Source organism: Odontesthes bonariensis, chromosome 7 (genome assembly GCF_027942865.1).
Source record: "Odontesthes bonariensis isolate fOdoBon6 chromosome 7, fOdoBon6.hap1, whole genome shotgun sequence".
Lineage (NCBI taxonomy): Eukaryota > Metazoa > Chordata > Actinopteri > Atheriniformes > Atherinopsidae > Odontesthes > Odontesthes bonariensis.
Genome location: NC_134512.1, coordinates 14,856,522 through 14,867,387, shown reverse-complemented (window position 1 = coordinate 14,867,387; position 10,866 = coordinate 14,856,522). Strand labels below are relative to the sequence as shown.

Below are 10,866 nucleotides of genomic sequence, written 5' to 3'. Positions count from 1 at the left end.
AAATTAATCAGAAGAACAACATCAAACTCGTAAAAATCTCACGTATTTTTGTTGCAAAACCTCAACCATCCAAGAATATCTTGCATCTCTGTGCAGATAGGTATTGGACAGATCTTTTAAGTTTGCTTTATCTTCTTTTATACAGTGCAGACCTGAGCACGCCCAAGATTTTCACTTAGACTAATTACGAACCAGTTGTAGTACTTGAAGAAAGACATGTTAACTCAGTAACATGGCCATGGTTATTGTTGAAAACATCCCAAGTGGGACCAGAAGAGCATGTCATAAGCAATATTTATTGGTGGTCTGCTGGGATAGCATATTCTCAATTGTGGAGAGGAAGAGACCTGATTAGGTTAGGAAGGCCAGCTTTTTCGTGGGAGCTCTAACCAAGTGTAGCTTGGAGACAAGGCGTTGTAAAGGCACTACTCCTGACAGACCACCTAAACACCAATATAACCTATATCCGGATATATATATGCACTCAGATAAGTAAAGTTTCACCGTTGAGGGTACAAAAATAAAAAACTGAATTGTTGAATTGCAAATCTGTTAAAGCAAGAAGTTAAATCAATTTTGGACTAGAGATTGGTTGGGTTCATAGTCTGACTTGGGGATCCATGCGTCCACTAAACTTTGACTGGTTTTCCATGTGAGTGACATAAAAGCATTTGAAAATACAAAGAGTACATTTTTTGGTAAACTTGGCCAAAGCTGAGAAATCTTTGGAAACTAGGAAAATAAACATTTGGTTTCAAATTAAATTTGAGGGTCACAAAGACTTTTTAAATGTTTTTTATGACCTAGAGTTTGACTTGTAAATAAATGTCAAACTGTCAACATGTTAACCTGGTTTCATATGTCCATCCCTTTGCCAAGCCAACTATGACCCTCAAACACCACCAAAGCTTCAGAACCTTTGGAGTCCTTGCTAACCTAAAACGTCCTTCACTGCAACACATTCAAAACCCTCAACTTCCTTAACTTTTCACTGTCTTGTTTGTCTGTTAGAGCACATTCTATTCACTATATCTTATTAATAATTTGTAGACAAAAAACTGACATCTGCACCTCTACCTATTGAAGTATGTAGACTTCATGCAAAAAGGGAGTATGCTTTATGCCATTACATTGTCACATTTTGATAATTGAAAAAAAAGTTGGCTCTTTCTTTGTTTGTTTTTTAAAAAAATCCTTACTGCCCCAAGAAACCGCAGAACAAAAGCCCAATTAGAAACCAAATGAATTGTTTTTTAAAAATTTGTCATTAAAGGGTTGAGTACCAAATATTTAGATCCCTGAGTATCCTCAAAATCGTTTACCACCGAACAATAAGAAATTTTTTAAACCTCAGGACCCTCTGTAACCTTAAAAACCTTAAAAAAGCATCAACTATTCCCTCAACATGCATATCAAACCTACTGATCCCTCAAAGCCCTCAGCACCCATAATCTTTCCAATCACCGACACTGAGAACCTCCAAACCTTAAGGTCCCTCAAATATCTATCCCCACCAAACCCTACTAACCCTACTGTCAACATACTTCACCAACAGTTCTCTGTGATTAAACCTAAGAATTAAATCCAACCAGTTAGTTTTTCATTAGTTTTTAAACCTAACCATATGCACATGGACAACAGTGGGCACCACAGATCAACAACCCCTTTTTTCATTATTATTATTATTGTGGACCACATTCTGTGACATGTCTGGTACACTTGCATCTACAGAAAGAGTTATTCCAAGCATGATCAGTAGAGATTAAAATGCAAATAGTGAATAGTAGTGTTTTATTTTTATTTTTTAAGGCAGTCAGTTTGCATGCTTTTTTGGTGAACTAGTACTGTTAGCCTAATGGATTTTCCAGAGTACTGACTTTACTCAGTTGTGGATACCCTCGTAGATAAGATCCCACTGATGCGTACTTGGGAAAGAAATGCTTTAGTGGTGGAGTGACGTTGAGTGTTAAATATAACTAAGACTGTCTAACTTAGCAATTGTCAATGTAGTTTATTAAAGCAGACTGATGCAATCAGGCCACCTTCACTATGGCTTTACACCCCTGTTTGAATCAAGTCTGCACAGTCTCAAATATGTCTGTATCACTGTTATCTGCAGAGAGCCTCCTGTATGCCCCCTGACAATGACATTTATGGCATTGTTACTGTCCTTGTTGTAACAGCGGCTGAAATTCTTTAGTCACTCATTGATATGTAACACTGTATTACTGTCCCCAATAAAGAAACAATAGGAATAGTTTTGGGGTTTCTTGTTCAACTGGGTTGTCTTTTTCTAAGAACTGCTTAAAAATCTGATTACATTTTAGTCACGTTAAAAATTAAATGAAGAAAACCTCTACAGGTTCTCCAGTTTTCATTTACCACTGTAAATTCTCATCTTTCAAAAAACAATAATCTTATCAAACGTTATAATTGTTATGATAATAAGAGCAGCTGTGTTATTTTGCCAGAGATGCATCCTTTTTCACCTTATATCTTATAACATATCTGTAACAGGGAATTATACTGCAGCAATGTAATTCCCCTTTGAGGATTTATAAAGTAGAATTTAACTGAATTAGGAGAGTCTATAACCTCCTTCCTAAGATAGCATTATGATACATTGGGAGGAAAATCCATGCATGAATACACATATAGACCAACACAAACAGAAAACCCAAACACACATATGACACAACACACTGCAAATGAAACTACTTTGTGTATTGTCTTGTATTTACTGTTGAAATTTTCCCTGTATTGTGAAGTGTTTAACTGACAAAAAAACAGAAACAAAACAAAAGCATTGGCATTGCCATTTACTTGGTCTCATCAAAATAGTTTGCTTTTAGAATTATTCAGGGACTTAGAAGTGTTTCCAAAATATCACACTATTGTCTTAGTCACACTGTAGTGCTGTGTCTACACTATAGACATTTAGTTTTGGCATTTTTGTGTGCAGTAGTTATATAATACTGTATACAATACAGTCCTATACAGTCAAAGTCTTGCTTAGAAAAAAACCTTGCAGATGTATTTTCTCTGAAGTAAGACTTTATCATCCTTGTCTATTACTTTATTTCAAGTTTATGAAATTAAACGTTTATTGTGTAAAAGCTCCAGGGAAATTAATAGACGGCTCTAGATTTGGCTGAGTTGCATGCCACTATAAAAACTGTTGCAAATTAAGAGAAAAAATGAACGTGTTTGTCCCTGTGTACTAGAAAAATAAACATTTGGTGACATTTGAGGCTACAGAGACCCCATAAAGGTTTCTGTGACCCTTATCTTAATGTCACACTGTTATCCCATGCACTGACCTCATCTGATAAGATAGATTTCACCGCTCGAGCAGCAGCAAATTGTGGAGCTGCCAAAAGGCCCAAACCCTCCCCCTAAATGATGTAGAAATTATATTACATAACACATCCTGAGGATGTATTAAAAAAAAAAACATTAAGTGGCTTTGATTGGTGGTTAGATAGTTTCAGAGGTGGAGTTTGAAAGCCACCAAGCCTGGTAACACATAAATGTAGCAGCAGACCAAAATTGTACACTTGGCGACTGACCGGGTCAGACAGCTGGGAGACCATGGCAAAGCAATGGAGTGTCACCTCTTTTGCAGCAATAGCTCTGATATGCTGCTTAGCTGGGAGAGACGTAGAGGCTCAGCACAAGGGTCAGTATCCTCAAGTACGACCAAAGCCTCAGGCTACTGGATACGTTTCACCGCCAAGGCCTCACCACCCTCCTCCGAACCCTTGGAAGCCTCAGAACCCTCAGAACCCTCAGTACCCTCGGAAGCCTCAGACCCCTCAGTATCCTGGGAGCCCTCAGAAACCTCAGCACGTTGGGAGCCCTCGGAGCACTGGGAAGTCTCAGAACCCTCAGAACCCTCAGTACCCTCAGAACCCTCAGAACCCTCAGAACCCTCTGAACCCTCAGAACCCTCAGAACCCTCAGTATCCTGGGAGCCCTCAGAACCCTCAGAAACCTCAGGACGTTGGGAGCCCTCGGAGCACTGGGAAGCCTCAGAACCCTCAGAACCCTCAGAACCCTCAGTACCCTTGGAAGCCTCAGACCCCTCAGTATCCTGGGAACCCTCAGAACCCTCAGACCCCTCAGTACCCTCAGAACCCTCAGTACCCTCAGAACCCTCAGAACCCTCAGAACCCTCAGAACCCTCAGAACCCTCAGAACCCTCAGAACCCTCAGGGCGCTAAGTTGTCTTATGATCATTCTGCCAAGAAGCCACAGTACCCTGGGAACCCTCAGAAGCCTCAGAACCCTCAGTACCCTCAGAACCCTCAGTACCCTCAGAACCCTCAGAACCCTCAGTACCCTCAGAACCCTCAGAACCCTCAGAACCCTCAGAACCCTCAGGGCGCTAAGTTGTCTTATGATCATTCTGCCAAGAAGCCACAGTACCCTGGGAACCCTCAGAACCCTCAGAACCCTCAGTACCCTCAGAACCCTCAGTACCCTCAGAACCCTCAGAACCCTCAGTACCCTCAGAACCCTCAGAACCCTCAGAACCCTCAGTACCCTCAGAACCCTCAGAACCCTCAGTACCCTCAGAACCCTCAGTACCCTCAGAACCCTCAGAACCCTCAGAACCCTCAGAACCCTCAGTACCCTCAGAACCCTCAGTACCCTCAGAACCAGCAGGACCCTCAGTATGGTGGTCAGACCCCTCAGTTGCAGCATGATCAGTCTAACCAGAAACATTATCAGCAGACCCCTGTAATCCTTCCTGTAAAGATCTGTGATGTGGAAAGAAATGTGAGAGTCCCATGTGGAGTTGATGGTATCTCTGCTGCTGCATGTGAAGCCATAGATTGCTGCCACGATGGCCAACAATGCTTCTTTGGAAGAACAGGTAAGTGTTTGAACTGGCTGCTGGTGTCTCTCAAGACACATTTTTTCCACACAACACAATATACTAACTAATTCAAAAGTGCACTCAAAACCACAGTGAGGCACACAAAATGGCATTCTATCTATTTATGCTTTTACAACTGATCAAGAGTATGTATTCTTTTAACCCATCACTGCCTCTTTTTCTTTTACCAGTGACAGTCCAGTGCACCAAGGATGCACACTTCATTGTTGTAGTTGCCAGAGATGTCACTCTACCCAACATTGATCTTGAGACAATCTCACTATTGGGAGATGGTCAGACCTGTTCACATGTTGACTCCAATTCCGCTTTTGCCATCTACTACTTTCCTGTGACTGCCTGTGGCTCTGTTGTTATGGTGAAATTTGTTTATTTTCTTTTAAAACCAGTAATGTAAATTTTCATTTCATTATCAATCGTTATTTTCAACAATATTGCCACTTGCTACTTTTAAATAATTTATAGGAGGAGCCTGGTGTCATAATCTATGAGAACAGGATGACCTCCTCTTACGACGTAGGTGTCGGGCCTCTTGGAGCCATTACCAGGGACAGCACCTATGAGTAGGTGATCATTTGTGGAGTGTTACAGTATCAGAATTTAGATTCTGAGTAAGCAGCACAACTTAAATTCTGTTTTTCAGGTTGCTCTTCCAGTGTAGATACATTGGCACCTCTGTTGAAACGTTGGTTGTAGAGGTGTTACCATTAGACAATCCTCCTCTACCGATCGCTGCTCTTGGACCCATCAGAGTCCACATGAGGCTGGCCAATGGCGAGTGCAGATCAAAGGGTTGTAATGAAGGTCAGTGTGTGTCAGCCTTGTAGAGCTGCTTTGTTTGTTGATAATTGCCAAATGTTGTCTTTCATAATAACTTGTTTGTCTCCTCTCACAGTGGATGCAGCCTACACCTCTTTCTATATGGATGCAGACTATCCTGTGACCAAAGTACTCAGGGACCCTGTGTATGTGGAGGTTCAACTCCTTGAAAGGACAGACCCGTCTCTTGTTCTGACTCTTGATCGCTGTTGGGCCACCACAAGCCCCAACGCTTTCGGCCTGCCCCAGTGGGATATTCTGATCGATGGGTAAAAAGCTCTTGAAATATATTCCTATTCTTTACATTACATTGTAAAGACTTCAAGATACATAAAGACCAAGATAAATAGTGAACAGAACATTTTTAACTTGATGAATAATCTTTGTGGTGGATATACAATGCATTGGTAACATAAATGATCTGTTGCTTGTTACCCATTAACAAATATTTGCTGAAACAAAAGTAAATCAAATCTATTCATAAAGCACTTTTAAAACAACCACAGTTGAGGAATGTGAAAGAATATTCTTGATCAGCTAACACTGGATGATGCTTTCTGTCATGTTTATGTATGGTTGGGTTCAAAATTCACTTCAAGTGCCATTATCTCAATTTGAACTGTTCCCAATGCAGATGTCCATACACAGATGATCGTTACTTGTCTTCACTGGTGCCAGTCGATGCCTCCTCTGGTCTAGAGTTTCCAAGTCATTACAGACGTTTCATCTTCAAAATGTTTACCTTTGTGGACCCAAATTCAATGGAACCCCTCAGGGAGCAGGTGATGATAACATAAAACTGATGCAAACTGCTGCAAGAAAATACGGTTGTATTTCCTATCTGACAGTATTTTTCTTGTGCAGGTGTTCATCCATTGTAGTACAGCTGTGTGCGTTGCAGGACAGGGTGTCAACTGTGAACCTCAATGCTTCAGGAAAAGTAAGAGAGATACCGAGTCTGCGGACCAGAGGACGGTTGAACCAAAGATTGTGGTTTCTTCCAGAGAAGTGATCATGATCGCCTCTGAGCAGTAAAGAAGGACAAGCTCAAGAATTCACCAGAAATTTTTAGAGAAACATTTGGAACATTAATATGGTTTAATAATTAGTGGTGTGAAATTAAATATACAATGAACTTATTTGAAATGTTTTCCAAAAGACAAGCTATGGTTCTGAAAGATTCCTAAATTATAGTGGTCATGTTTGTGCTCAAGAAAATTGATAAGCTTCAAAAGCTCATTTCATGGAACATGCTGGGCCTCCATTAATCAGGTACACTTTGAGAATCTGATGTAATACAGTATCAAGATGATCAGTTCTAGTTGCTACTATGACATGAATGAGATGACTTCACTGCATGATTGAGGCTGTATTTAGTGGAGATTAAAAATCAAACAGAATGCAAAACAGTGTTAAAAATATCAGCACAATACCACAACTACAACATAAAAAATGATTAATTATTTAAGCCCAGTCCTGTCATTTTGTGAAAGTCAAACAACAAAAATGTTACTTTAAAATGTTTATAAATGTCTAATAAAGTCTACTCGACAAGAATGGATTAGATTGTCCTGGAGAACTTCATTTCGGAGAAGTTAAGGTTATTTCAAGTTACAAGTAAATTTGCTTCATATCCACATAAAAAAAACCTCAGTGACTGTAACCGAAGACAATTGATGCTAATGATGTGAAATCACAGACTATTGGTATATACACTGAACTTTGTCTGTAATGATGTTTCCAATATGAAGAAGCAAAAGATGTGAATAAAGTATCTCTTTTTCTCACAGTTTTGATTAATCGTGACATCTTATGAGTGTTTAATCTCTAAACCTGGATGCTTTCTGTTCATCAACATGTAATTTTATTTATCAGTATACAGTATAACAAAAAGATCCCCTGGTCTTAGGATCAGGTAAATGCAACTTCAGATAATCAACACATGATAAAAACTAATCCTTTATGTGGAAAAACTAAGTACACTCCATGATCCAGTTGGCTGTCAAACCACCTTCAGCTTCAATCACTTAAATTGTTTTCTGTGATATTAGCATTCTCTCACACATCCATCCATCCATTTTCTAGACCCGCTTAATCCATTGGTCGGGTCGCGGGGGGGCTGGAGCCAATCCCAGCAGTCGCATTCTCTCACATCATTGTAAATTAATTTCTGTCCATCCTTCTTTACAAAGTTGCTTTGGTTTATTGTGACTTGCAGACATGCATTTATGATGCACTCTTATGGAGCCGCAAGCCTTAGAACTGAAAGAGAGTGTACCTCCTCTTTCACATAATTGAATGTACAATATATTCGTCAGTACATACACCAAGCAAAGACCAAAATCACAAGGTGTCATGTTGGCTGGCTGACAGATGAAGGTGCATTGGAGGAAGACACTGAATGCACTTTTATCTATATACTTTCATTTTTGCATATCCAAAATTGGAAGTGGGTTGATGCATTCCCCATGGGATATATGAGCAAGGGTCTCTTTAAAGCAGTGGTAGAACCCATGATCTACTGATAAATAAGCAGAGAATAAACTTTTGAGCGACCGTGATGCAATATGAAACAAGTAAATTACAAGAAATACTGTTGCATTTGAAATGTGAAAGTGATCACGACAAAAAACAAAGGTTATTTTATATTCTGTGAAATGATATAGATAGATAGATAGATAGATAGATAGATAGATAGATAGATAGATAGATAGATAGATAGATAGATAGATCATTTATTTATCCCGAAGGAAATTCAAGCATCCAGTAGCAAAACATAATAAAGCAATAAAAATGTTTACACAATTATAAACAATTTAAAAATATAAAGATATAAAAATATAAAGTGACTGTACAGATAGTAAAGAAATAAAGAAGTGCCATCACTTAGAGCTGTTGTACAGCCTGATGCCCAGAGGGACAAAAGAGTTTTTGAGACTGTTGGTGGAGCAGGATTGAGACAGCAGTCTGCCACTGAACACACTCCTCTGCCTGATGAAGGTGTTGTGCAGAGGGTGGTGGGCGTTGTCCAGTATGGACAGCAGTTTGTCCAGGGTCCTTCACTGTCAGATTCCCTAGAAAGAAAGAAAAAACTCTTAATGCCATTGTTTTAAGATAAGCTATTTCCAGGAACAACCCACACACACCAATATCAGTATTGGTCATCGTCGTAACTCCAGCCTGAGGGTTTGGTAGTCTTAAGAATATTTGTGGTAAATAATTCTAAATGCATACAGGTTAGAGGAGTTATCGAGTATATCCATGTTTCCATATCACTTGGCAGTGGAGGGAGAGAGTCAGCTCTGTTAGTCGGCTCATGTAACTTCAAACTTTTGTGTCCTGTCCGGACTCCGACTGATCCTCTGAATTCATAGTGATATTTTCCCTATTTGTCCCATGCATGTCGAGTCTTTTGTCTTACAAACACATAAACAAAAATTCATAGGCTTTGAAAAAAATCCTTTATTGGTGCTCTAAAAAATGTAAACAAATGATAAAATATTTGATTATAAGCTAAATATTCTAAGAGTTTGGATGCGACCATCAGCCCTGACAAACAAAAAAGCTTATGTCTACTGTAAAGCTTGGTTTCAATTTCATTCATTCATTTACTCATAGTTAATGGTTTAGCAATTGGTAACAAAACAATAAGAGGTATTCACCTATTTCATCTTTTACCTCTAAACTATAGTCGTTGTTGATTCCACAATAATATGAAAGTGAACATGTAGAAAAATGAGATATGACAGAGCAGGTAATAACTTAACAGTGGACCTTTAAAATTGAAAAACCTATCATTTTAATAAAGCAGTAATAATAGAACAGCTTAGAAGAAGTGACGTGCACAATGTTACAATCCAGCCTTCATTCCTGATAGTGATAATTGTCAGCTTAGGGGAAGTAGGCAGCTGTGGACAGTCAATGCTACGCAAGGTGGAGGTGGCCATCATCTGCTGGTCAGGATCAAGCAGCTTCATGGTCACAGATAGCCAGAAACTGCATATCTAAAGATGAGTTTATACCCAGCGCAGGGTGTTTGTGGCTAATGCAGCCAGAGCAAATGTTTATTTAGCTATTTGTTGTGTAATAGCAAAATAAGAATTTGGTGGCAAGTAAAACTTGGGGTTACAAAGTCCTTTAAAAGGTTTTTGTGACCCGAATGTTGGACTTGTCAATAAAGGATTCACTGTCAAACTGCCATATGCCATCCAACACACTAACAAAAAGACACATCTGCCCCAAGAACTAAATGATCCACCAGAATTAAGTGAAAATGCCATTCTAAAAGAAACTCTGGAGTTTTTAAGTGGCCTCAATTGGTAGTTATTTTGCTTCAGAGGTGTGGTTTGTAAAACATCTTTCATGGTAAAAAATAAGTGCAGCAGCAGGCAAAAATAGGGAATTTGGTGGTTAGCTCTTCTATGCTACGTAGGGTCAGAAGTAGAAGTGGCGCAGTCTTCACCTATTTTACCGCCGTGGATGAATTCTCCATTTCTTAACACATGTCAAAAGCTGAGGCCTCAGGATCAGGTCCCCAAGTACCCTGTTGCTCAAGGCAGATGTGGTAAGTTCCCTTTGACCAGTTTATCCATAAGCCAAAGCTTTGCATTCAAAATTCCTATCCACAGACCCCTGAAATGCCTCTTGCTAGGAGAAGTACAGACAGATCAGAGTCCCTTCCAGAGCTCCTGGTATCTCTGTTGCCTGATGTGAAGCCCAACACTGCTGTTTTTGTAAACAGTGCTAAATTGGAAATGCAGGTAAGTATTTGAAAAAGCAACCCTGTTTCTTTAAAGAAAATGTATTTTGGTTGTCTCATTTATAAAAAGTGTGTGCTCAAAACTGCAATGAAGCACAGAAAATCTACAGGCCTGATAACACTCACACAATCTTTTGGAAAAGTTCTATATCTTTAGGATGCTTACAAGTGAGCCATTACCAGGGACAGCAGCTACGAGTAGGTGAGTGTTACAGTATGCAACACAACTTAAACTTTGTTTTTCAGGTAGCTCTTCCAGTGTAGATACATTAGCACCTCTGTTGGTTGGTTGTAGAGGTGTTTCCATTACACAGTCCTCCTCTACCTATCACTGCTCTTGACACGACCCATCAGAGTCCACATGAGGCTGGCCAATGGCCAGTGCAGC

General features: G+C 39.6%; 1 protein-coding gene across 1 annotated transcript; it reads left to right on the top strand.

Annotated features, from left to right (window-relative positions):
- The first annotated feature begins 3,591 nt into the window (after positions 1-3,591).
- Positions 3,592-6,754, top strand: LOC142384653 (zona pellucida sperm-binding protein 4-like). Its single transcript, XM_075470950.1, has 9 exons — positions 3,592-3,683; positions 4,020-4,410; positions 4,444-4,879; positions 5,074-5,258; positions 5,366-5,463; positions 5,544-5,704; positions 5,796-5,988; positions 6,354-6,501; positions 6,584-6,754. The coding sequence occupies exons 1-9, from the start codon at positions 3,592-3,594 to the stop codon at positions 6,752-6,754; spliced, it is 1,875 nt and encodes a 624-aa protein (XP_075327065.1).
- The last annotated feature ends 4,112 nt before the right edge of the window (positions 6,755-10,866 follow it).

What these genes read in the sequence shown, in the direction of transcription:
- LOC142384653 (XM_075470950.1), top strand. Translation starts at nt 3,592, where the DNA reads ATGGCAAAGCAATGGAGTGTCACCTCTTTTGCAGCAATAGCTCTGATA. An exon ending in GAGGCTCAGCACAAGGGTCA is followed by an intron (nt 3,684 to 4,019) that starts GTATCCTCAAGT and finishes GAGCCCTCGGAG; the next exon opens with CACTGGGAAGCCTCAGAACC. An exon ending in ATGCTTCTTTGGAAGAACAG is followed by an intron (nt 4,880 to 5,073) that starts GTAAGTGTTTGA and finishes TTCTTTTACCAG; the next exon opens with TGACAGTCCAGTGCACCAAG.